Raw genomic sequence first — 26,913 nt, forward strand, 5'->3', positions numbered from 1 at the left:
AATATGCAAAAATCGTTTGTAGTTCAAAAAAATCGTTCATTACACTTTTAAAAATCTGACAGAAAATCATTCAGAAAATCGTTGGTAACAAAATCGTTGTGTGTGTATGCAGCTTTAATTAATTTGTTATGTATAACACCTATAATACACCACAACTTTATGCTGATGTTCTGGCAACAAAACTGCAGCCTAATCTCCACGAGGCCCATAAGGATTAAATAGAACACAGATGACTAGATGGACTCTTTATAAAAACTTTAATGTTTTGCTGCTGATTATTCACAGTTCAGTTATTACAACAAATTATTTACAGCATGAAACATTCTATTAACACTCATTGGAGATTGGATTACACTTGTTTCCCTGCCTGGTATTATTCTGGGTTACTTAAGGAGTAGTGCAATATATTTCAGTCTGGAAAAATAGAGACCGCTTTGGGGAGGGGCTCAATTTAATGTGATGGCTGCGATGTGCCGTTCCGGAATAACACATTGCGTCCCATTCACATCACAAGTTTTGCCTCACTCACCACAGAGGTCAGCATGAAAACTTGCCATGTCAGGGGTACGATTACTGGCTGATACGTGGACAGCTGATAATCGTGGCACTGCTTGGCGGCACAATGTTAGGGATTAAATCACCCCCTTACAGTCCTTTCCCAGACTTTACAGATACTGTACAAAACATGTACAGAAGTGCTCATTATCCTGACGACTGGATCCTATGAGAACTGGAATGTATGTTTTGTAAAATCATGGATATGATATATGGAAATTGAAATATTAACGACACATAGTAAAGTTTACCTCTGAAAAACACGCATGCTGACAGCCACCTCGTAGGCAGCAATGATGAGGATGCGGCCTGTCCATTAATAAAATCTAGTATTCTCACTGAGGCTTGTGATGTCACTGGTTCCTAGCACTGTCATACCTGATAAGGTGCCAGAAGCCATATTTGGGGTCAGATATGTAATACATACTATGGGAAATTGTTTTTTTTTTAGGCTCCCAAGACCACCGCACTGATGCTTCAGTTACCAACTAAAAAATGGTTACCCACCACTAGTACTAGTTACATAGTAATAAAACAAAAACAAAAAAAACAGACAACACATTTAATAGTTTCCACTGGCGAACATAAAGTGACGTGTTAAAGTTTTGCTGGGCCGTGAGCATCATATAATCTTTGAGCGGCTAGCTGCACCAATTCCCGCAGGGTTTCATCTTCATCAATTCCTTCCTCGCATTCCACCGTCTAAGGAACGAAACACTGGTTAAGAGGAGTTTTGCCAGATATACAAATACACACCAGAGTTATCCTAGACTTTACAAAGCCATCGGTATTCACAGCAGAAGGTGGCACCAATCTCTATCTCTACACGATATTCACATACCCGTGTTTCCAAAGATAAGACGGCCGCCTTCCCATCCACAGTTACGGTGATGGTGTTATCAGTGTTATTAGTCACACACTCCTCACCAAACATGTCCCTGAAAGCAAAAGCATCATGTAAGACAAGCAGAGCATAGAGGCCGGTGATCTCAGTCCGAGCTCATCAATGAACACCAGCCCCATTTATAAAGCCTGCACAGGTGACTGCATTGTGTGTGTATGAGACATAGGGGGAGAGTTATCAAATCTCAGAGATAAAAGTACCTACTAATCAGCTTGTGTCATTATCTAAAGTGATAGATGTTGATTGGTTGATACTTTTATCTCTCTCCGAGATTTGATCAATCTCCCCCTCTATCACTTCTAGCACAGACAGACGGTTACCCAGCAATACTCACTGCAGCATGATCTCCAGCCTCTTCCTGTAGGATTCCATGTCCACGTCTTCATTGGCTTTATGCAATACCACTGGAAAAAACACCAGTCTGTGTCAGACCCGAGACCTCTTTATATACACAAATCCCTTCATTTCTCACCTGTTCATATCCAAGTATCCTCCAAACCAATCTAATGTGATGTATGAAACTGGATACAAGGTGTTAAAACAGATTTTATGCTAATGTTGCGGCCAATTCTTCCCAAACGCAGACACCCTCTTGTAGCGTCCTCAGACGGCGCATTTCCGGCTCAAAGCGTTTTTAGATGCACCCGCGGTCACAGCACCGACACTTGCAGCAGCTCTATGGCAGGTGCAGTATTTCCGTCTGACCATGTGCTCCAGTGTGAGTGGCGGTGCGTCTTTGCACGACACGCCCACATGGGCTTAGCCACCTCCCTTATGCCCACTAAATTCCACACTTCTCGCTTCCCATTCTATACTGCGTCTCCGATCAGTGACAGATTTACAACATCGGCCAACTGTGAGCGGCAGCGACACTGCATTTACTCCTGCATCAGGCCCTAAAGCAACAATCTCATGGGCAATAAAACTCCAAATCATTGGGATTTACTATTGTCTTAGTCTGTTTATATATCTGCACATTGTTATATGGCTACCGTGCAGGGATGCCAAGAGGAAGGGGGTGGGGGGTGATAAGCAGCAGCAGCAGCCGCCATCTCCTCTGCCTGGGTGGGGTGGGGTGGATTTGCCTAGGGGCTCACTTTTTACATTTTTTTTTCTAAGAGGGGCATGGCCATGTCCCACAATTAGGTCACACCCCCCAAAAAGGTACCAGGGCCCCGCCCAGCTCTCTACCGTGATAACTATAGTCACTCAGCACAGTGTACTGATAGAGAAAGGTTAGAGTGTAGATTTACTAAAGTGCTGGTTTATAGAATTGGAGATGTTGCCCATAGCAACCAGTCTACTCATTTATCTAGCACCTTCTAGGAGATAATAGCTAGAATCTGATTGGTTGCTATAGGCAACATCTCCCAATTCTATAACCCCGCACTTTAGTAAATATACCCCCTAGGAGTATAATCTGCTATTTATTAATGGACACCATAGAATAATTTTTTTAAAATTTGCTTAGAATTTCAAATAATTATCGAGCTCTAATAGAAGTAAACATGAATGACAGGTTTAACAATCATTAGCCTCAGACAATGGCAGAGATTGATCTCTGTACTATGTGATGCCAGCTAGACGCGTGATGCACAGAATCTGTGGGCATCAGCTGAAGCCTCACCTTTCTGAGAGCAGGGGTTTGACTGGAGCTCCAGGATCACTGTGACCACGGTGTCGGCATACATGTCATTAGACGGGTTGGCCACCCACTACAGGAAGAAGAGACAATCGGATTAAACCGGCGATCAAGAGCACATCTGATTCCATAACCCGACATAGCTCATAATCTTTGGCAGATCACTAACACAATGTATATCAGAGAAACAAAGATGGATATTTAATTCTATAGTAAAACAGTAATATCAACTGATCACCAAGCAGACTAGCTCATCTATATAAGATTTAGATGTAGACCTCCATAACAACGGGGAGCGATGATGAAATATATGATGATGAAATATAAAGCAGTACATTAAAGGGAAAGACTGACAAAGGATTAAAAACGTTATATCTATAACTGAGCCAAACATAGGACACAATCGGGAGTGCCGGAGCTGCAAGTCTCTTTCATCTCACTCAGCTAACCATGGCCACTCTCCCCTGTATGCCAATGCAAGTGCGGCATGGTTAGGCTTTAATGGCACAATTGGCGCACCAGACTCCATCAGACCATTTGTGTGATTTGTGCACAGAACGCTATAAGCACACAAACCACACAGCGCTTCTCAGCTTTCTGTGCTGTAGGATACACAGAGACTGCAGGAATAGCGCCATGACGACATATGACATCTCTCAGCCTAATGTAAGGGGAAACGTCCTCACCTCCAACATGACCATGCCCGGCTCCTTCACCACTGTGATGGCCCTGAAAACCCTCAGGGAGTCCTTATCATTCACTTCAATCTCTTCCACTTCTCCTGATACGCGTAGATTTTAGGTGCAAGAAAATACATGTATTGATTAATAAAGCCATTCTGCATAATGAACATGGATCTATTCACTCAGAGACATTGCCTGGATGGCCATTCTGTCCAATGTAAAGGCCGGTATAACAGTGCTCTTAGATCTAGAATTAAAGTAAAAGGCCTCTAATTCCATATAGATTTTAAAGCATATAAGAAAGTAGTTTCACAAGTACATGTAATATCTATAGAGGTATATCTCACTATGTTAGAAAATCAAAGAAAATTTGGTTACATTTCTGGGGTAAAGTAATTATGGAAATTAAAAATAAATCCATATATGTCTGAATGCAGCTGGGGACACCAGGACCTAGGATTGTGGTGAGGGCAAAGGAGCTGGGACCCAACCTTTGAAGGCTGAAGCTCTTCCCCTCCCCAGTTCATATACTACAAAGCCCCATAGTGTAGGGTCAACAAAGGAACATCGAACAAACATTCCAAACAAGCAGCAGAACTGAAGACTGAGCGTGAGCGTGAGAGTGGCAGCGCACTGTCCCCCAGATGGATTAAGAGAATGGATTTAACAGATTTTCCTTCAACCTATGTGGGGAACACTGCTACCTAGGAATTGGCCGCAACACTTGCCCTGAGGAAGACTACGCTCAGATACAGCAGAACGCAAAACCTTATGTCCAAAGCCAGCATCGTTGTATGTGAAGACATAGAAAACCAGTAAAACTTGGTAAATGTGTGAAGAGAGGAGCAGGTGGCTGCCCAACTTGGGTGCTCGGTGGAACCAGGCTAAAGCCTGCTGAATAGTGGCCCTCATCCATCTGGCTATAGTCTTTATGGGGTCCAATCATAACTAGCAGAGAGTTGGTCCTCCAAACACAAAGTCCTATACAGGTAAATTTATTTTGTTGTGCCAATAAGTGACTGCTCTCTATGTCATCTCACCATAAAAACAAAAAAATAATAGGACACAAAAACACAATTTAAGTGACACGCTGTAAAATCAGGCAATGTGAATGCTGTCTGGTAATAAAGGAATCATTTACTCTTGCTGGTATAACATACGGAGCCCTGCTTTTCCACAATAGCTGGAGAGCCACGTTACGAGTCTGGTTTCAAAACTTCAAGTCCAGCTAGAAAAGCATCATGGGAAGTCACAGAAAAGCATCATGGGAAGTCACAGAAAAGCATCATGGGAAGTCACAGAAAAGCATCATGGGAAGTCACAGAAAAGCATGACGTGGTGGAAAAGTTCAATCATCACAATTAACAACATAGTTCTTAATAGGATACACACCTGTGAGTTGCTGTAAGTGGAAGAACAACAGGTTGAAGGGGCCAGAGTACGGAATGGCTTGTGTTTGTATCACGGTGCTCATGGCCAAATCAGTGTAACCTGTAGCGAGATGGAAGTTACTTACAGGATATTCCTCTAACAAAGCCACCAGGTCATTAAGGGTGGAGAAACCAGTCAGCTGACCTAATTAGCTGGCTTTTGGAGAGACCTAGGGGTAAATTTACTATGTGAGTTTTTAGAAGTGAGTTTTAGAAGAGATGTTGACCCCATAGCAACCAATCAGATTCTAACTATTATCTTCTAGAACAGGGGTCAGGGAACTTTACCTTTTACCCCAAAATATATTTAGATACGCCGACGTTACCCCCTTGATTTGAAAGGAAGGAAATCATATAGTAGTGCCCCCATTTAATTCCCCTGTAGTAGTGCCCCCATATAATGCCCCTGTAGTAGTGCCCCCATATAATGCCCCTGTAGTAGTGCCCCCATATTATGCCCCTGTAGTAGTGCCCCCCTTATACATTAAAAAAAAAAAAAAAAAAAACCCACTTACCTTAATCCCTGCTCCTGCATCTGCCGCCGTCCTGTCCGCCCGGCTGCTCCTCGGAACTATGGTAGAGACGTCATGACGTGGAGAGAGCATGAAGCTGGAGTTCAGAAGAGAACTCCAGCCTCTGGCTAACGCGGCGCTGCAGGGAAGGAGCTGGGCACCCGCTAGTAATAACATCTCAGCGGGCATCCGGCTTTGAGCCTCCCTGCGGCACAGCCGGGCATGCATATGAATCATTCTAGATTATATCATATGCATGCCCGGCTGTCCGTCCATTACCCCAAGGAATTTCAACCGATCCCAGTTAAATGTTAAGTAGGATCTTAGTGGTTGCTATGGGCATCATCTCTTCTAAAACTCACTTCTATAAAACTCTCACTTTAGTAAATGTACCCCCTAGTGTGGTGTGCCTGATCTAGAACTTCAGCTGTTGATAGAACTGGAAGCGCGGGACAGTACGGATTGATGTGCCAGGCAGCCTGCAGCTGTTGATTTAATCATACTGTGACACAGACCTCAGCCCTCTGGGCCTGGACACGCCAGTTGCTGCATGGTCCGGATACAGCACACACTCAAGCTGCCTGCAGAAATACTGCGCAGCTCTTATGAGAGCGTTTTTTTCAGGGAGCAGCTGCTTCCTATACAGCACCCAAGCATGTTGCCATCAGGATGTGTAAGGTACTTTATACTGCAGTTGCAATGGTCTGCTAACAATTCTCTGCCTGCATATTTGTGTTGCTTACTGAAGCCGGCAAGTCAACTGATGGTAACCAGATTGGTTTGTGTTATTGCTACGAAAGACACTTAAGAGTTACACCACATTACAGAGGACTAGCAAAAATATCTACATTCGACCTACAAATGTGTCCTCACACATCATTGCTGCAGTCACGCCAAACAGCCCCTCTTAGCGCCCCAGGTCCCGTGAGACTTTGCTAATGCCGGGGGCGCACCAGGAAACTGTGATGATTCATTTGATATTCAACACTTGTATATCTGTGTGTGAGAGAGTTTCTAAATCAGTATACGAAGTGCTACGATACAGCGGCCATGGCTTTTTACCACGCCAAGTTCCATTTACAGACTTGGTCGCACACAGATATACAAGTGTTGCATATCAAATGAATCAACACAGTCTCCTGGTGCGTCCTAGTCGCATCGCTTTGCGACTAAGATGCATTTTCTGCAAAAAAAAAAAAGATGACGGATGCAAGCATGGCGTATTGTGGATAGATGTATGAGAACACATCTGTAGGCCTGTTCAAATAATCAGCAGTGGTGCTTCAGGTTCCAGTTCACCTACTCTGATCACTGTAGAGAAGTTCCCTGTTCAAAAGTACTACATTTAAAAGTAGGAAATAAAACTATCAACTCAGATACGAAAACTGAAATATCTAAGACGGCTTAATTGAAACCAGTTACATGTTGGCTATATATTAACAAACGTTACCAACTAACGGGTCACAACCACTGACCCAGTTGGATTAAATTTATTTAAATTACGTGTTATCACGTCTCTATACAATTTATTGGACTTTATATGGCTACTGTGGCCACAGATATTTAAAAGGTTTTTGCGTATTTATGAAGAGATCTCTGTAGTGTTTTATTGATCTTTGGATTATTCGTTGTATTGGTATTTGTATTATATGAGTCTTTGTTGGGGAACAACCTTATATTATTATTAATGAATTTCTATATATTTTAATTCGGGAGTTGCAGGTCTCCTGTGTGTGTTTTTTCCTATTTACAGAATACATGCTATACATCCTGGCATCCGAAGCTTTGAAAGACTTGGCTGAGGAACCTAGTAAATCCATTTAATGTTCGTTTATCATCGTGCACTTACTGGACAGGTCACTGGGCGACAGGATGTGATAGTTAAAGTTCCTCTTTACAAGGATGCCCGATATCCGTTGAGCTTGTTCTGGCTTCTTATCTGCAAGGGAACCCATAACCTGTGGGAAGAATGTACATTTTAGAATTATTTAGGAACACAAACTCAAGAGGGTAAATTTACCTTAGTGAGAATTTTTAGAAGTGGAGATGTTGCCCATAGCAACCAATCACTTTCACTTTTGTCACTTTAGTAAAGGTCTTGAATGCATGTGATGCTCACCAACACCTCCAGTTAGGTTTATAGTGAAAGATATGGGGTATATTTATAATTCCCTTTGTCTGAGGCCGTATAAGGGATCCTCCGAGTCCCGTGCACCACGCAGAGTTTTAAAAAATTCCAGAAGGAATGGTTTAACGTATGTATGTAAAGAACCCGTGCATCACACAAAGAATCACCCTACTGATCCTCTGCAGTACAGATGGCGGGATTCCCAAAGCCACTCTTAATGGAAGAGGAGGAATGCCTACAAATGAACAACTGCCTGGGAAAACTTGCTGCCACGAGGTTGCCCCACCTAGTAAAAACGTGTACAATGCAGATGGTCGTTCTACCGACTTGGTCTGCTGATGACTGTTCAGGAGCAGCTACCCATCCTGAATTAGCTGTGCCATGATATCAGAAGTCAGTAACTGTCACAGGATACGCTTGGTGTAACCTCCAAGGAATTTCAGAGGATGGAGAGGACCATAGGACACCACCACTAACTCCTGGTTTATATGAAAACTGGGGACTAAACTCAAAAAAAAAAAAAAAAAAAAGGGGGTTAAGGGCTGTTCAAAGCACCATTTTATCCTCCTAAAACATGAGAAAAGGAGGGTTAGTATGAAAAAGCTGAAAAAAATCTGAGATACACCTTGCCGAGACAGTGGCCAGGAGAAGAAATACCGCCCAGGTGACGTAACAAGGAGGATCAAAACTCTCATAGTAAAACAATGTGTACTGTGAAAAGTCACTGACTTGGAGCAATAAATAAGCTGATTTTTTTTTTTTTTAGCAAAAGATTTCTTCACATTTAATTTCGTTTTTATTTTTTTAATTGCTTTTTCATGTCATGCTACACAAACAGAGTCACATCACAGTGACAGCACAGCCATTAACATAGAATATTCCTAGAGCCTCAGAACACAACCAACCACTGGAATCACCATAGCAGCAGCCCACACTCTAGAGGAAGCAAGACTGTAAAACTGGTGAAATTCACCATTATATAAAACAGGATTTTGGTACTTACCATTAAATCCATTTCTCCGATTCCACAGGGGACACTGGAGCTTCATGACAGTGGGGTATAGACGGTGGGTTGAGTTGAGCCTGGCACTTTAAAAATCTACAAGTGTGACTGGCTCCTCCCCCTCTATGCCCCATCAACCCCAGTTTTAAAGAACTGAGCCCGAGAGGAGACGGAGAACAGACTGAAGAACAGAGAAGGAGAACAGGAAAAGAAACATCCAACATACTGACACACTGCAAGAACACAGCAGGCTGCAGTGATAAACAGTCACACAATAAAAACAGACAAAACTGCAACAGAACTGAAGCAGAACAAGCAACTGAGAACAGGCAAGAAGCACTGGGTGGGCGTCAAGTGTCCCCTGTGGAATCGGAGAAATGGATTTATCGGTAAGTACCAAAATCCTGTTTTCTCCTTCATCCACTAGGGGACACTGGAGCTTCATGACAGTAGGGACGTCCCAAAGCTACCCTCCTGTGGGGGAGAGTGCTGAACGCCCTCCAAGACACTACGACCAAAATTTGAAGCAGAAGCCGCAAAAGTGTCAAATCTGTAGAAACGTACAAAAGTATGAACCGAAGACCACGTCGCTGCCCTACAAAGCTGTGAAGCCGAGACACCTCTACGTGCCGCCCAAGAAGTACCCACAGAGCGCGTAGAATGCGCAGAAATGGATACCGGCGGTGGTCGAGCAGAAGCATCATATGCCTGACGAATAGTCAGACGAATCCACCTGGCCAAAGTTTGTTTAGACGCAGGCCAGCCACGCCGATTAGCATCATAAAGGACGAATAGAGCCTCTGATTTACGTAGCCCCTCAGTACGGGACACATAAATGTGAAGTGCCCGAACCACATCCAAGGAGTGAGAATCCCCAGAAGAGTCCGACAACGCTGGCACTACAATCGGCTGATTCAGATGAAAACCCGAGACCACCTTGGGCAAAAAGGAAGGCCGGGTACGAAGTTCCGCCCGATCTTCGTGAAAAATCAAGTAAGGGGAACGGCAGGACAAGGCTCCAAGTTCAGACACACGTCTGGCCGAAGCCAGGGCCAATAAAAGGATCATCTTCCAAGTCAAATACTTCAATTCCACCTCCTGCAAAGGCTCAAAGGTGGATGACTGAAGAAAAGATAAAACAAGATTCAGGTCCCAAGGAGCCGTGGGTGGCACAAACGGGGGCTGAATTCTAAGTACCCCTTGAAAAAAGGTCTGAACCTCCGGAATCAGAGCTAGGCGACGCTGGAAAAAAATAGAAAGAGCAGAAATCTGCACTTTAAGCGATCCCAAGCGTAACCCCGCATCGAGGCCTTTTTGAAGAAAAAGAAGAAGACGTGGTAAATGAAAAGAGGAAGTGGAGGATCCACGACCTTCACACCAGGAGATATAAGCCCTCCAAATGCGATGATAATGCGCTGATGTTACCGGTTTTCTAGCCCTAAGCATGGTAGGAATGACCGACCTAGGAACTCCATGGCTTCTTAGGATGGCGGTCTCAATAGCCACGCCGTTAAACGAAGCCGCCGTAAATCCGGGTACACACATGGACCCTGTTGTAGAAGGTCCGATCGTAGCGGAAGAGGCCAAGGTTCGTCTGCCAGAAGGAATAAAAGATCGGAGTACCAAACCCGACGAGGCCAATCCGGAGCCACTAGGATGACGGTGGACGACTCTCGTTTGATCCGCTTGAGAATCCGAGGGAGGAGCGGAAACGGTGGGAACAGGTACACAAGGCTGTACGGCCAAGGGATCAGTAAAGCATCCGCTCCCACCGCTGCCGGATCCATGGTCCTGGAGCAGTAAAGGGGTAGTTGATGATTTATCCGAGATGCCATCAGGTCTATCTGTGGCTTCCCCCATCTGCAAACCAGTTGATGAAAGACCTCGGGATGAAGGGACCACTCCCCGGGATGAAGATCCTGACGACTGAGGTAGTCCGCTTCCCAGTTGTCGATCCCCGGAATAAACACTGCGGAAATGACCTCTACGTGTCTTTCTGCCCACAGAAGGATGCGACTGGCTTCTCTCATTGCCATCCGACTGTGGGTTCCCCCTTGGCGATTTATGTATGCCACTGCCGTGGCGTTGTCGGATGGTATCCGAACCGGAAGTCCTCGTAACAGAGGAGCAGCCTGTATCAAAGCTCTGTAGACTGCCCGCAGTTCGAGAACATTGATTGGTAAGAGGGACTCCTGCTGCGACCAAAGCCCCTGGAGTGATTGTCCAGAACCACCGCTCCCCATCCGCGGAGGCTGGCGTCCGTGGTGACCAAGGTCCAATTCCAAATTCCGAAGCGCCGACCCGCTAACAGATGCTCCGTCCGAAGCCACCAGAGCAAGGATATGCGGGTCCGGGGAAACAGACGCACCAGCCGATGCATCTGTAGGTGGGACCCGGACCACTGAGACAGAAGATCCAGTTGAAATATTCTGGAGTGAAATCTGCCGAATTGGATGGCCTCGAAGGAAGCCACCATTTTCCCCAGGAGACGGATGCAAAGATGCACAGATACTTTCCTGGGTCTGAGCACTAGACGAACCAGCTCCTGTATGGCTATGGCCTTGTCCCTTGGCAAGAATATACGAAGCAGAACAGTGTCTAGAATCATTCCTAGGAACTGAAGTCTCTGGGACGGCATCAACTGAGACTTCTGGAAGTTCACAATCCATCCATGTTGAATGAGAATCTGATGTGTAAGGGACACTTGGTGTAAAAGGACTTCTACCGTCGGAGCCTTGATGAGGAACTATCGTCACCCCCCGAGAGCGCAAGTGAGACACCATGACGGCCATCACTTTGGTGAATACCCTGGGAGCTGACGAGAGACCGAATGGCAGGGCCTGAAACTGGAAATGAGCTTCCCTGATGGCAAATCTGAGGAAAGCCTGGTGAGGAACCCAAATTGGGACATGCAGATAGGCGTCCTTGATATCTATCGACACCAGAAACTCTTCTGCCTCTAGTCCCGCAATGACAGAATGGAGAGATTCCATCTTGAACCTGTGAAATGAAAGATACTGGTTCAAGGATTTCAGATTCAGAATGGGTCCGACTGACCCATCTGGTTTCGGAACCACAAAAAGGTTTGAGTAAAACCCTTGTTGTCTTTGTGCAGTGGGAACCGCCACAAGGACCTCGGCCAGCAAAAGTTTCTCGATAGCTTGACGCAAAATTAGTTGCTTCAAGGGATCGACGGGCAAACCTGTTGTAAAATAACGCAGAGGAGGAGTGAAAGCGAACTCGATCTTGTACCCTTGAGATACCAGATTTCGAACCCAAGTGTCTGGAGAAGTCCGTCTCCAAACCTCCGAGAAACGCTGGAGGCGAGCCCCCACCTTCGGATTTCCGAGATGGGATGGGAGCCCGTCATGCCACAGGCTTGTCTGCTGGCTTGGGATCTGGACGGCGGCCAATATTTGCTTGACGTCCTCTAGCACGGCCTCCTCGCCCCGCTGAAGACGAACCTCGCGATCGTCCCTGAAATCTTGCCGATGCTCGAAAGGAACGAAAGGAAGGTCCCCTAAACGAGCGACGCGGAGGAGGTGCTGATGAAGGTAGAAAAGTACTCTTACCTCCAGTGGCCAGCGAGATCCATTTGTCCAGCTCTGGACAAAATAAAATATCGCCTGTGAAAGGAAGAGCTTCCACTGCTCTTTTTGACTCCGCATCCGCTTGCCAGGCACGAAGCCAAAGTGCCCGGCGAGCAGAGACCGCCGAAGCAGAAATCCTAGCGCCTACCTGGCCGATATCTCTGGAGGAGTCTCCTAAGTATACAGCAGACTCCTGAATATGTTCTGCCAAGGTAATCAGATCTGCCCGCGGAGTGCTGGATCTAAGACCCTCAGTCAATTGTTCCGCCCACTTTTCCACAGCCTTGTTGACCCAAGATCCTACCAAGGCCGGCCGGAGAAGTGCACCTGCGGCCGTATAAATGGATTTCAAAGTGGTTTCTAATCTCCGCTCTGAGGTTTCCTTCAATGTAGTAGCTCCTGGAACAGGTAACGTGGTCTTCTTTGACAACCGAGAAACCGAAGAATCCACAGGTGGCGGGGTCTCCCACCTCTTCCTATTTTCCGCAGGAAATGGGTAAAGAGAGAAAAAACGCTTAGGAATCTGGAATTTACGGTCCGGATTCTGCCAGGCTGCCGTCATCTGTTCATCCAACTGGAGAGAAACAGGGAATGTGACGGCCATCTTCTGTGACCTGGCAAATAAGGAGTCTTCTAACGATTCTGGAGCTTCCTGGCCAGAAATCTTAAGAACTTCCCTTACCGCTAGAATGAGTGCGTCAATACCTTGCAATGCCTCAGGTTCTTGTGAGTAAGTCTCTACGTCTGATTCGTCCAGCATCTCCCCTTCCTCCTGAGACGAGTGATCCGCTGCCGAATCCTCATCCGACTGGAGAACCGCCGGAAGAGCCCATTTTGTGGTTGAGCGACTTACCGTAGCTTCAGGAGCTTTAGACGCAGAACCCATCGCTTGAGCAAGGCTATTCACCGAGCGGACTAAATTCTGAGCCCACGCTGGTTCTGCTAGAAAAGAAGGGTGAGATGTGCCAGGTAGATCTCTGGCAGACTCCCATTCCCTACGGGAAGCGGCTAATTCAGAAGAAAGGTCCGCCATGACCCCGGCCAAACTATTTATGAAGGAGGGAGTGACAGACTGCGTGTTAGCACTGTCTGCTTCACACGTCTCGCACAGGGAAGACCCTTCGGAGCGAGCATGGGTAAACTTCTTCCTGCACTTAGTGCAGGCAAACAGCTTTTGTGATGCAGTTTTTTCTGTCCTGGATGTCATCATGTACTCACAGACAAGCACCACATACAATTCAGGAATGCAGAAGAAGTATAGGGAGAAGCAGAATTACAATAATAATGCTACTCAAGTATGGGAGCAGACAGAGCAATAAGGGAGGAGCAGAATTTCAATAATAATGCTACTCAAATTGCAGGCAGAGCAGTATAGGAGGAGCAGAATTTCAAGAATAATGCAACTCAGTAACAGGGGCAGACAGGCATATAAGGGAGGAGCAGTCAATAGGACCAGAAAGTAGTTAAAACCACCTTCTGTATTTACAGACCCCCTGTAGAAGCTGTCTCAGTCTTCTCCTCTCCCCCTCCGCTCAGTGCCTGCAGTCTCTCTGAGACGCCACTCCCGTTCAGAGCGCGCCAAACTAGCCCAGGCAGTGAAGGAGGAAGAGGAGGAGGGACCCATAAGCTCCTCCTCCTAATGGCCGCCGCTTTGTATGCGCACGGCATACACTTATACAGTGGGACGTTCTCACTCTCTGTCCCCGCACTGACAGCGGGGGCCAGCGGCACGACCGCCGCCAGTGATAACCGTGCCGGTGCCTTTTACACAAGCACCGGCACGCAGAGGCAGGACTGCTGTGAGCGCGCCTACCTAACAGCCAGCGTCGGTGTTCTATCACAACACCAGCGTGGCACTGACAGCCGCGCGCTGTTTTCAGACCCAGCAGTTATTTTCACCTCTCCTGCTAGTCAGGAGAGGTGTGCTACTCACCGGGCTGCTGCGGCCAGAGCGCTGGGCAGTGAGGGGAGAGCGGGGACCCGGACACAAGCCAGTGGTAGCTGTGGCGGGCCCCGCTGAGTCTGATGACTCCTAACTGCCTAAAGCAGCCTCCCCTCCATAGGGTGACCGGACACAGGCTGCAGTAGCCGTGTGGTCCCCTCTATGGCGGCTCCCACGATGCAGGCAGACTGTCACAGCTAACAGTCTGCCTGTCCTCTTGCTGATGACTTTGATTCTTTTATCTATATAAAAATTAATATAAGGGCTGGAGACAGCCCCTGTGCACCGGCTCTACTCGGGCACATTCTAAAAACTGGGGTTGAGGGGCATAGAGGGGGAGGAGCCAGTCACACTTGTAGATTTTTAAAGTGCCAGGCTCAACTCAACCCACCGTCTATACCCCACTGTCATGAAGCTCCAGTGTCCCCTAGTGGATGAAGGAGAAAAACTAAGAATGATTAAAGTTCACACATATAAAGCGAGGTCTCCTACATAACTTTGGTGCTTGCTACACTTTACATGAGGGATCTTTGGCCCTCATTCAGAGCCGTACGCTCTGAGCAGAGCGCACGCTCTGAATGAGGGCCGCCCTCCATAATTATGGAGCGTCCTCCTGGACGCTCGTATAGCTGTGGGTCACCACCCACAGCCTATACTAGCGTGCAGTTTGATGGCCGCGATGGTCGTGACCATCGCCACTGCGAGCCGGAGCCTGCAGTTGAGGTTTTCAACTGCAAGGCCCGGAGTGATTTTGGCTCTATCAGAGCCAAAATCACTCCCACTGACATCACTAGTGATGTCAGTGGGCCGGCTTCTGACGGTAGGCGTTCCCTTGGGAACGCCCCCGTCAGGGAGGCACGCCCCCGGCACGCCCACCAAAGGGGGCGTGCTGTCAATCAACATCGACAGCACGCCCCCTTTGATCAGACACAACGAGCGAAGGAAAGTCCTTCGCTCGTCGCGTCTGGCGCATGCGCACGACGGAGCTCCCTCCGTCGTGCGCATGCTCAGTGCAGACCATCGACCCACTTGCGAGCGGACAGCCGCTCGCAAGTGAGTCTGAATCAGGCCCTTTGCCTCTCAGACCCAGATCTCTTACCTTAGCCAGTTTCTCCCCTCTGAAGTTTAGAGACACTGCCTCTGTGTTCCTGGGGTTGTGAACCTCAATATCAACTTCATCATTGTCCTCATATTCTCGGATGAGGGCGGCCTTAAGACGCGCCATTTCATTCTGTTCGCCGTGCACCAATATCTGCGGAGACCACAAGTTACATTCATGCTCTAACGCGGTTTAATCCGAATATATTTTGCATATAGAAAAAAATAAAAGATTATTACATTCCGTAACGGGGACTCACCACGTGGGGGGGTTTCAGGGCTCGGATGAACTCGCTGGTTTGCTGGTAATCTGTGTGTGCAGAGAATGAAATGTAATCTACGGACATTTTAAGAGTGAGCTTCTGTCCAGACATGGTGGTGATCTCCTCCGGCTCCGACATAATGTGCTGGGGGAGAGAAGTGGTAACAGAACATCAGCTCCATATTGCTTTGCCTAGATCCTCTAGCACCACAAAGCCAGCCTGCTGGCCAACATAGCAATAGTGGAACAATTTCTTTATAAGTTTTATGGCTAATGCAGTTTAAATATGGGCTCATCAGACCAGTTTCCAGATCTCCACCATCCTAGCGGCAATTTATAGAGAGCCGAACATCTACAATACAGAGGACTAAAGACACTTCCATGTAACCTCCTGGTTTGCTAGAAACTAGAAGAAGGACACACACTACCCAAATATTCTTTCACCATAGGGCACAAGTGGTCTGCAGGTTCCAGTCTCCTTCCTCACCTTTGCCAGTGTCCCCTCCACGCAGTAGCCAGCGATAATCACTCCGTTCCTCTTGTCTGTGCACCAGCTCTCAAACAGCTCCCTGGACAGACCGCTCTGCATCATACCGGGGGAAGCCATGACCACACTGGGGCCAATGTCATCAAAGTGATCCATGCTCTGAAACCAAGTCAGGAACTCATCAGGTCTCCCACTTAGAAACATATGCCAAGTCCAATTTCATTCAGCACTAAACGCACATCTCAACCATAAAGGTGAAACACATTGTATGCGTGACTCCCACTAATACCGTAGTTGAGCATTACATCTACACTCCATTACAGACAGCTAAAGTCCTCTCAACTTTACAATGGCCCTTCTTCATTACGGATCGCTGTTGCGATCGCAGCTCCGTAATCGCACGCAGGTCTGCCGTCGCACTGCCAGCATAGACGCCCACTGCCTCAATCTACCGCTATCTCATATCCGTAATACCTTGCAGTCCTGCGTATACATCGTGATCGTCGAGTAACATCGGCCCCCCACGCACATTTAGGGCAGCACAGATGGTGTAATGGTTAGCGTTACTGCCTCACAGCACTGAGGTCGTGGGTTCGATTCCCACCAAGCCCTAACTGTGTGGAGTTTGTATATTCTCCCTGTGGGTTTCCTCCAGGTACTCCGGTTTCCTCCCACACTCCAAAAATATACTGGTAGGCTAATTGGCTCCAAACATAAAATTAACCCTAGTGTGTATGTGTGTGCACATGTGATAGGCAGCATATATTGTAAGCTCCACTGGGGCAGGGACTGATGTGAATGGCCAAATATTCACTGTAAAGCGCTGCAGAATATGTGTGCGCTATATAAATAACTGGTAGTAAATAAATTACAGCAGCCCTGACCTTACAATGAAATTGCTAACCTCGCTGCACGCAGTAAGCACTGGCTAATTTAGGCACGCCCATGCAACAGTGTTCAGACAGGCACGCCTGCGTTTCTCCAACAACTCCCCCATCACCACCCCCAACGGCGACTACCCGTCACCCACTCTGTGATGGCTTACCATGCTCTGCATAATTGCATTGCCATCGCACTGTAGCCATGGCGCAATGCGATGCATTCGCAGTACACAACAAATGGCCAAATGCGTGCGCTGTTGTAATTGCAATCCTTAATGAATCAGGCCTAGTGTCCTTACAGGGTCCTTATACATGCCAAATAGGCAGTCCTGCAGGTATGAGAGTTATTGTGACATCCCTGGCTCTGTCCCAGTGTATGAATAAAATAATTCACACAGTGCATGTTGGCGCAGCCAGTCTGCAAACGGTCACCTTCCTCCTCTGGGCGAGGCTACCTGGCACAGAGCAAGAGAGCACCGTAGACAGGTTGGCAATTCACAGACTCTGCTATATACCATTAATCTCAAACAGCAACTGTATCTGCTCTTATGTTGTAAATGTGTTTTTTTTTTAATTAAATGATTGAAAGCAACGTAACAAATACCAGTGGCAGTACATCACGCATAAATAGACCATACCTTCAGGTTGCTGATGTGCTTGAAGACGAAAGGGTTGTTGATGTTTATCTGCTTGCGGATTTTGTCATTCATGGCGTTGACGTAGGTCTGGTACACAGCCATACATTTCTTAGCCAAGGAGGAGGCATAGTATATGGGGATATCGTGCAGCTCTGGGTGGTTCTGCCAGTATTCATCTGCAGGAGAATCATACACAACGTGGTCACCGGGACTTAGGGTCACATCAACAATCCCCAACAATGGGTTGCTTCTATTTATTAATAGAATATACTGTATTATATAGCGATATCACCAGTTGTGGCAGCTTTGGTTAGATCAAGATAAACGTTCACCTAAAATCAATAGAAGTTCCTGCGCTCGTCCAAGGGCAAACACGGGGATGAGGCCTCTTCCTCCCCTATTGACAATGTCGTGTACAGTGTTGCAGAAGCGCGCCTCCCTCTCCTCCCGCTTCTCGTGTATGTGCGTGCCATACGTAGATTCCTACACAGCATACAGAGCAGACAAGAGCTGAACGTACACATGCAGGACCCAACAACATAATATTAATCGCACTCATCTCCAGGACGTCACCATCATGACCACATCCTAACAATGGCAAAGGCTCCTGTCTCACATCCATGTCATTAAGAGGCAACACTCTCTGTATCTCCCCTCCTCCCCTTAGTACCCAATTCTTTACCCCTGCTTTCATCTGATAGCGATCTAACCTTCTAATATGGACAACTGAACTTCATGCTAAGACATTGGGAACAGGATTTAAAAAGAATGAAATAAAAATTTTGAAATAAAGATGAGAATTACTATAATGAGAATGTCTGGCTTAATATTCGGTATTTCTGCCGCCATCAGATGTCGGTCTTCTTGTCTGGAGAAATCACCGGTATACAGCAGCTGGAATATAGCAGGATTAACAAGGTGAATACGCTCACTGCAACAAAGCCTAGATTCATATAGGTGCACTGAAGACTTGTTCATTGAGTCAGGTTTTCTTAATATGATATAGAATAGTTTAGTAAATCTAATCTACAGTGTGATAAAGAACAGATAGAAGTGGACAATGTGAATGAGTCATATAGTTAACAACTTGAAGTTATTAAACCAGAAGGTGGTCTGTGGTTCTTTAAACATGTACTTTGAATTTGGCTCCTAACGATGCAGGATGGGGGTTTACTTTTAGCTTGAAGCAAATTCAAGATTCAATGATAACGTACTTTGACGCCCGCAATCTCGATCATAAACATGGCAGCGCCCAACACGTGCCCAGCGTGGTAACACCAGAACTTGATACCGGCCACTTCCTTCACTTCATGGAAATTGATGGTCTCTATTTTATCCATACTTTCCTCTAAGTCGGTCTCCGTGTACAGCATATCATCCGCAGAGATATTACTAAAGGCAAGGGGGGAAAACAAACACAATAGAATATATGTAAGGTATTACTCCATCATTTGTCCTGGAGAAATAGGATTACACATTATAGGCATAACCGGAGCTAAAAGACAACAAACTAGATTATGATCAATTTAACAAAATCATCACATGCAAGGATATTATTCATTATTTTATTTACATTTAATGGGATGCAATCGGGAAGCCGGCTGACATTATACCGACAGCCGGCTTCCCAAATGTCATATCCCAGCGAGGGTGAAATTACCGGCTCTACATGTAGACGGCGCTCATTTCACCGACGCCGGGCGCCAACCGCAGGGGAGGGGGGGGGGGACCTTTTTTAAGGTTAGGGTTAGGCAGCCCCCCGGGGGACTTAGGTTTAGGCAGCGGGGAAGGGGGGGGGGGTTAGGCTTAGGCACTTGGGGGGGGAGGTTAGGGTTAGGCAACCCTAAGGGAGGGTTAGATTAGTTAGTACTTACCTGGGGACGATCAGGATTTCCAGCGCTGTCGGGCTGCCGCTGCTGGGATCTGTTCCTCTGTCGGCCTGACGTTGCCGGGATTCGAAGTGCCGGCATTACATACTGATTCCCATTTAATTTAACATCACTTCTTTGTTTCTACTACCACACACAATAATATTTAGAATATTCAATACAGATCTTTCTATTTGCAGTAACTGGTGTTCTAGGGGCAAACAACAAGTTATAGGTTTCCCTTTCATGCTAAATTATGGGTTGATGTATCAAGCAGTGAAAAGCATGGAGAAGAGAACCAGTGGAGAAGTTGCCCATAGCAACCAATTAGCTTCTACCTATCATTTTATAAAATGTGCTTGATAAATGTCTCCTCAACAGGTTGCTATGGTGACGGTCCAGTATTTTCATTGCATAATGCTTCAACCCTTAAAACCCTACATAGGAAATCTACTGGAAAAGTGTTAAAATATCTAAGAACTTAAATTTTTTTTTTCTTCATATTTAAATACTTTACTACAGCAACAATGCTGCCAGAGACCCATCATATAAATTAAAAATAAACGTTCTATAAACCCAAAAGGTTGGTTATTTCTTACAAAGCTGCTGGACTCAGATGCACTATGACAGACTAGGGAAGGCCATCGACCATTTAATGTAATAAACCATTGATGGTTAACACCCAAAGGCTGACGGTTTAAACCATCGATGGCACAGAGCCATATGATTTTTTTTTATTCCCAGCCTGTCGCCAGGACACGGAGCCTATCTCCACCTCGGATGTGACCCACGAAGCCCCACTCCCAGTTGACCTTTTGCCCAGTGACTAAAAGCATGGATGACCATCGGTGGGGCGAAACCATCAAAGGTTCCCAGTCTATGGTTTTATGCCATCATAAAACAGTCAAACTCTTTGAAGGCCGAGCAGGGTCACATTTACCTCTGAGAACATGATTTTCATTTATTTGTGTGTAGTTAGTAATAAGTTTCAGTGCAATACAACAGTTCACTTTAGTCACTATGGCGCCGCATTCATTATCTGCAAGGAGATACAAGTAGCTTTACCTGACTTTGACATAATCTGACAGCAGCCATCGGTAAATAGCCTTGGTCGCATGGGTCATGAATGTTCTACCCTTAAAGCTCGTCTTTTGCAGAAACCATGGCAATGCCCCGCAATGATCCAAGTGGAAACTGCAAGTGTAGAATAAAGTAGTGTTTCATGCTATTTATTAAAACAGAATACATATTTTAATATTGATTTCCAAATTATATATATATACAAACTACCATTAACAACAAACTGATCGAATCTAAAGACACATGCGATATCTATCTATCTATGCGATATCTATCCCGGTTCAGGAATCTGCGTGTGCACAGAATGGGTCCTGCGTAATTGCACGCAACCCCTTCGATGCCTCTGCCTGCATTTAAGTGGCGGTGTGGGGGGGCGGCCACCGTTCCTGAAAGTGACAAGGCCATGGACTGCATCGATAGACGCAGTTTCATGGCCCCGCAAGCCGGTGGCCTCCGCCATCGCGACCATCAAAGATCGCGATAGTGGTCGCAGTCCTGGGATCGCAAAGTGCAGCAGGGGGGCGTCACACACCTCCTGCTGCATTTGTAAGGACGGAATTGCAAAGCTGCCTGCCTGCAGTTTTGCAATTCCGTCCAATGCTGAATCACCCCCTATATATCTATCCAGGGATGCTATACTTTGTTGGTACACATAAGTTGCAGTACTGACATGAAACAGACAACGGCTGTAAACTTCAACACACGTATTTCCTATGTATGATGTAGCAAAGCTTTAGACCACATGAGGAATTATAGCAGCCTAGCAAAAGGTGTATACGCCAGCCCAAAAATGTGGGAGTGGTCAATGCAAATTCAGGGAGATCTGTCCCTGCTCACAAGAGCTTACATTGCAGAGGATGTGGGTGGATAAAAAAAAGGGAAAGGCAAGCATTTCATTCTTTCTTTAGGGAAAACCTGCCCACTTGACAAAACTTGATTGAAGAAACCCTTGCCGACATTAGCCTGGAAACACAGCAGCAAAGCAATTCATGGAGCTAAACTGATCGCCTCTGACAGAACAAAGAAGATTAGGTCTACATATTATCAGTGCTGGCAGCGTAATATCACGCTGTTCCAAAACAGGCGCTAGTAGCAGTATTTGCAGAGTTGCGCATAGCGCCCCAAACCGCGTCGGGTACGCCTATAGTGATGAGAATAGGTCATGTAACTCCACACCGATGTACGTTTCCCCTTTGGGCTTCAGAAACACCCACAAAGCAGGGCACAAAGGATAATTGCCAATTAATACAATACTATCATTAATCTGATTAAGAGCAGAATGTAAAATGGTTTATATTTAAAAAAAAAAAAATTACCATGTCATATTATATGTTCTGTACACAACACGGAAAGGCGTGATCTTAATATCAAACATTATATTTTACATTTCATGTTATTTATGGATCGATGGAAATAAAACCAATAACACAATTGTTTATATATCACTAAACTTTAAGGAGGGACCCCTCGACCTGACATGCCAGTGTAATAATGCCTACTCACTGCGGACAGATAGGATAAACATTCTACTCAACAGCTCCAGCATGTAACAAGTCACCACCAGCATTTTACTTACTGACTTATCAGAAGTAGGTCAATCTCTGCAGGATCAATCAGATCAATATATGGAAGCGCATCCATTCCCTCCATTCCTGGGTGGATCCCGCAATCCAGCTAAGAACAGAATAAGTACAATCACTAGCAGATCATGAAATAAAATATCATGTCCATTAAAGGGTCAATCTAAAAAATAAAACGATCTCATTGCTAGTAACGATTCCAATAATAGGAAGTCTGGAACAGAAGAAAGCCTCCTGCATGCGTTATTTAAGATATTGTCAGCTTTATTCTTCTTCTACTAACTCACCAATGATAAAGTGGTTCAGCTGGCATGAATTTATCACGGTGGGTCCATGCCTTCCAATAAACACAAACAGATACGTCAAGGTTTTGATGTGTTCTGTATTTTGGTTTGTCTATTGCAGTTGTGGAGCATCCTCTATTATTTGTGTATGTCATACACTGATTTTGATTTGTTTTTTTGGTATAATGCAATGTTTTATTTTTTCCTGAATGATTTTTGCCTGTATTTCCCCATGTTTTTTCTTCCCATTCTTTTTTCCTTTTCTTTTTTCTGTACCCCTTCCTTTTTATTTGTAAAAAACCAAAAAATTCAATAAAAATTAAGCTGCATACACACACAACGATTTTGTTACCAACGATTTTATGAACGATTTTTGTGTCAGATTATCTGTCAGATTTTTTAAAGTGTAATAAACGATTTTTTGAACTACAAACGATTTTTGTAACTTCTCTTAATGAAAATCGTTCTGTTGGTCAGTCAGAATGAACTACAAACAGGAACGCGCTTGAACGATAATCGTTCGTTATAACTCAGAAACTGAACGGATTTTTCAACGATTGAACGATGACGACGACGACGTCGTTATAGTTAAATCGTTCAAAAAAATCGTTACATGTGTATGCACCTTTAATGTTCAAAAAAAAATATATATATTGTCAGCTTTAAGATGTTTCTAATGCTGGGCATACACCATACAATTATCTGTCAGATATTTGTCCAATCTGGCTGGTTGGATTGAAAATCTGGTAATGTATGGGAGCAAATGACAATCGAACATTTCACAAACACTGGAAAACAGACAAAAATGGACATTCAGCCAAATTGGTTAAATAAAACAAATTTAACCAATTTGAACAATAGTTTTTGTCTGTTTTCCAGTGTTTAAAACCATATAAAATCGATTGTCATTGGCTCCCATACATTACCAGGTTTTCAGTCCAACCAGCCAGATTGGACAGATATCTGACAGATAATTGTATAGTGTATGCCCAGCATTAAATGTTCCACCTACATTTGGCACTGATCTAGAACTAATTATTTAATGCAAAGCATCAGTCTGCCTCTATGCCTCAGCTGACAAAGAGAGGGGAAAATAGAGACACAATGTGGCCTTGAATCAGTGATTTTGCTAATATCAGTACAATTGGAGATGTAAGCATTAGGGAAATACAAATTTTACTCTAAAACCTTTCATAAAATTAAATCTGTAATTTAGCTCCCAGGAGGGAATAATATGTCCTGCATGACATTTACAGGTTACTCTAGGGGGTATATTTACTAAAGTGAGAGTTTTTAAAAGTGGAGATGTTGCCCATAGCAACCAATCAGATTCTAGCTATTAACTTCTAGAAGGTGCTACAGTAGTTAAATGTTAAGTAGAATATGATTGGTTGCTATGGGCAACATCTCCATTTCTATAAACTCTCACTTTAGTAAATACACTCCTAGTTCTAAATACTTTTTTTTTTAAAGGAAATTCATTTCAGCGCGATGGACACAAGTTGCCTTCAGAACGGTCGGGAAAAGGGTCCTTGTGACAAGTAAAGCTGCCCATACATCAGCGACTGATTGTCGCGATTTGGCAATGAGATATGCCGGCGTTTCCGGGTGGAAACGCCGACCGCCCACCATCGCTGTTCAGCGATCTGTCGCAGGATAGCTGAATTTTTACATGTTAAATATCCCCGATTAGACAATCGCGATAATTTTTTGATCGCGACCGTCAAATCGGGAAAATCCAACATATTGGATTTCTGCGATCCTGCGATGTCGGGTTGCAGCATCGTGGCAATCCATCGCAGATGTATGGGGCCCTTAACACTGCAGCTTTTCTCTCACTCACCACAGAGGTGTGAAAGAAAATTAGTGATGTTTGGTTTCCATAGTAAGCAATAATGTGCGTAGACGACCACTGCGGCAGCACATTGTGCTGAATTCAAGTCCCTTTTTTTAATTAATCAAAACCTTTTTTAAAGCCATTAATATGCTGAAATCTAAGCTAAAAGCTAGGTTCTGTGCATTCCTAGTAAACACCACAGAGCATTATTAGTGTATAGAAAGGTTATAAATATTGCAATTCAAGCACCCATGATGTGAGCAATATATAATGCGTTCAAGTTATTGTCAGTCATTATTTGGGCAGGCAGCAAACATTTATGAGTATTGCAGAAGCTTTCCTAATGTGCTTTCTGGGATATCAAAATGTAGGTGGTCCTCCACATTATACATAACACAGAATGAACCCCACCAAACCGAATGGAAGATGGTATCATCAAACTGTAATGGAGTATACACACGGTCAGATTTGTCAAATTTGTCAGATCTGTCAGATGAACGATTTTACCAACGATTTGAACGATTTTTGACTGCATTAAAATGAATGGAAATCGTCCAAGTCTGACTGCAAACACATCAGATGTCAGATATCGTTATCTGACTATCGGGAACACGCATCGTTCATCTGACAGATATGTCAGATTTTCCTTCAGATATGAACGACTGAACGATTTTTTAAATCGTTATCGTTCAGATCTGAAGGGAAAATCTGACCGTGTGTATGCACCATAAACCACAATTACAATTTCTTCAGCCTGTAGTATTAATAACAGAACACACACAACCGGTACATTGTTATTTAGGGCTGTATTCAATCTGGAGCGAAAAGGAGATTTCGGCAAAACTTTTTCTTTTTCACTTATCCCCGTATTCAATTTTTGCATCTTTTCGCAGGTGTGAAAACGCAAAGCAATGGGTAAAAAAGTTTTGCCTATTATTACCGGCCGACAAATGTGCAGAATTGGAGTTTTGGGGTGCGGAAACCACTCTGCACTCTTTGTACACCCCCCTTGACGCTAAATGAGTAAAAAAACGCTGAAAACACACAAAGGGCACTTTGAAAAAGTGGGCAAAAAAGTCCAAAGTGGGGGTACAACTTCAAAAACTAGCAAAATAGCTTTTGGGGGGGTCTGCAAGTATGGGGGAGGTTTTATTTGATTGCAGGTGCTTGCTGAAGGTGCGCTTTTTGGTGTACTTTAAAGCTTTATTTCAGTGATTTTGAACTATGCTTGCACCCATTTTCATGTACCCCAAATTTGATGTGACTATTTTACTGAAAAAAATCTTTGCAAAATGCTGTTCTTCACAACTTGCTCAAAGACGCTAAATAGCACCTATTGAGACCATTTAAAAACCCCAAATACCTTTAGCAGGGCTATCCGGGGGTACCGATAGTGAACCCCAATGTCAGAGCATCTTTAGGGGGGTGTCAGGCTGATTTCCCAAAAAACGACAGGACTTTTCGCCGATTTCATTTTTGCCGGGTCCCGTTTTCACCAATTTGGAATTAAATACGGGGATACGCACGATAAGTTTCCGACAGCAAAACCTCCGATGACGCTGAATAGTCCGACAACTGACTTTTCGCTCCAAATTGAATATGGCCCTTAGTTGGTGTAGCAGCGCCAGCCTCCCAGAGAACCTCACTCACCATGATCTTCCTTCCTTTGAATTCTAAAATGATACATGATCTCCCAACTTCCTGACCGGCACCTCTGAAATAAGAACATTCAAATAAACACCAAAGTTCCTTTACCAGCCGATGGTTAAATGGCAATTTCTATTTAGGCAAGATGGCTTAATTATATCAAATAGAGATATATAGGATGCTTCAGAACCGTACCTTTCTACTAATTAATCCCAGAGGGAAAGTCACCTCAATTCAACATAATGTTACAGTAGGGAGAGAGTGTGAGTGTGTGTGTGTGTGTGTGGTCGGGGGGAGAGAGGTCAGTGTAAGAGCCCCTGTCCAGGTGTGTAAATAATAAGAACTACAATACAGTCCCCTGTATACAGAGCATATGGGAAGCTACAGCCAGACTTACAGCGGTCTGATAAGGAGCTGGTCACTCTCCTCGGCCGGGATCACACTCTCTGCTTTCCTTTTCACAGACATGCTGCATCCATACACACTGCCAGGCGCAGACGGGCAACCTTCTCCCTGTCCGCCGCGTTTTCTTTCCCCCTATTAAACTGGTCCGTCTCCATCTACTACCCCCCTACTTCCTGAGTACCAGTTCCCTGCCGCCAGGTTCCGCTACACGCCGACACTGAGCTACATGGACACAATCATGGCGTGGAGGGGGTTCCCTGCTGCTTGTGGGCTCTGACAGTGATCCTCCTGCGCTCTCCCCGGCTGCTCCTCCGCCTGCAGGGTGCACGGTGAGTGCAGGGTCGGGGGGTGCAGCTGTGTACAGGGAATCTCTCTGACACTACTCTCAGCCCCAGGTTACCCCCTGATGCACCAACTACAGTAGTAGCTCCAGCCAGTGTAACAAGGGTGTAACTCC

The 26,913-nt window shown here is 45.2% G+C and overlaps 2 protein-coding genes across 2 annotated transcripts in view; one reads left to right on the forward strand and one right to left on the reverse strand.

Annotated features, from left to right (window-relative positions):
* Positions 1-240: 240 nt before the first annotated feature.
* Positions 241-26,874, reverse strand: CPSF3 (cleavage and polyadenylation specific factor 3). Its single transcript, XM_088476010.1, has 18 exons — positions 26,449-26,874; positions 26,055-26,118; positions 22,280-22,377; positions 20,689-20,817; positions 18,970-19,147; positions 18,560-18,649; positions 18,088-18,238; positions 17,756-17,931; positions 16,237-16,395; positions 15,748-15,894; positions 15,489-15,641; positions 7,576-7,684; positions 5,177-5,275; positions 3,788-3,882; positions 3,087-3,174; positions 1,794-1,863; positions 1,397-1,493; positions 241-1,257 (listed from the first exon to the last, which is right to left on the reverse strand). The coding sequence occupies exons 1-18, from the start codon at positions 26,517-26,519 to the stop codon at positions 1,153-1,155; spliced, it is 2,079 nt and encodes a 692-aa protein (XP_088332136.1). The 5' UTR covers positions 26,520-26,874; the 3' UTR covers positions 241-1,152.
* Positions 26,640-26,913, forward strand: part of ITGB1BP1 (integrin subunit beta 1 binding protein 1) — a 29,720-nt gene continuing 29,446 nt past the window's right edge. Inside the window, exon 1 of the mRNA XM_088476012.1 lies at positions 26,640-26,785. The gene's annotated coding sequence lies outside the window, so the exon portion shown is untranslated. The remainder of the gene's footprint in view (positions 26,786-26,913) is intronic.

This window comes from Taudactylus pleione, unplaced genomic scaffold (genome assembly GCF_031769625.1).
Source record: "Taudactylus pleione unplaced genomic scaffold, aTauple2 ptg000180l, whole genome shotgun sequence".
NCBI classification, from domain to species: Eukaryota; Metazoa; Chordata; class Amphibia; order Anura; family Myobatrachidae; genus Taudactylus; species Taudactylus pleione.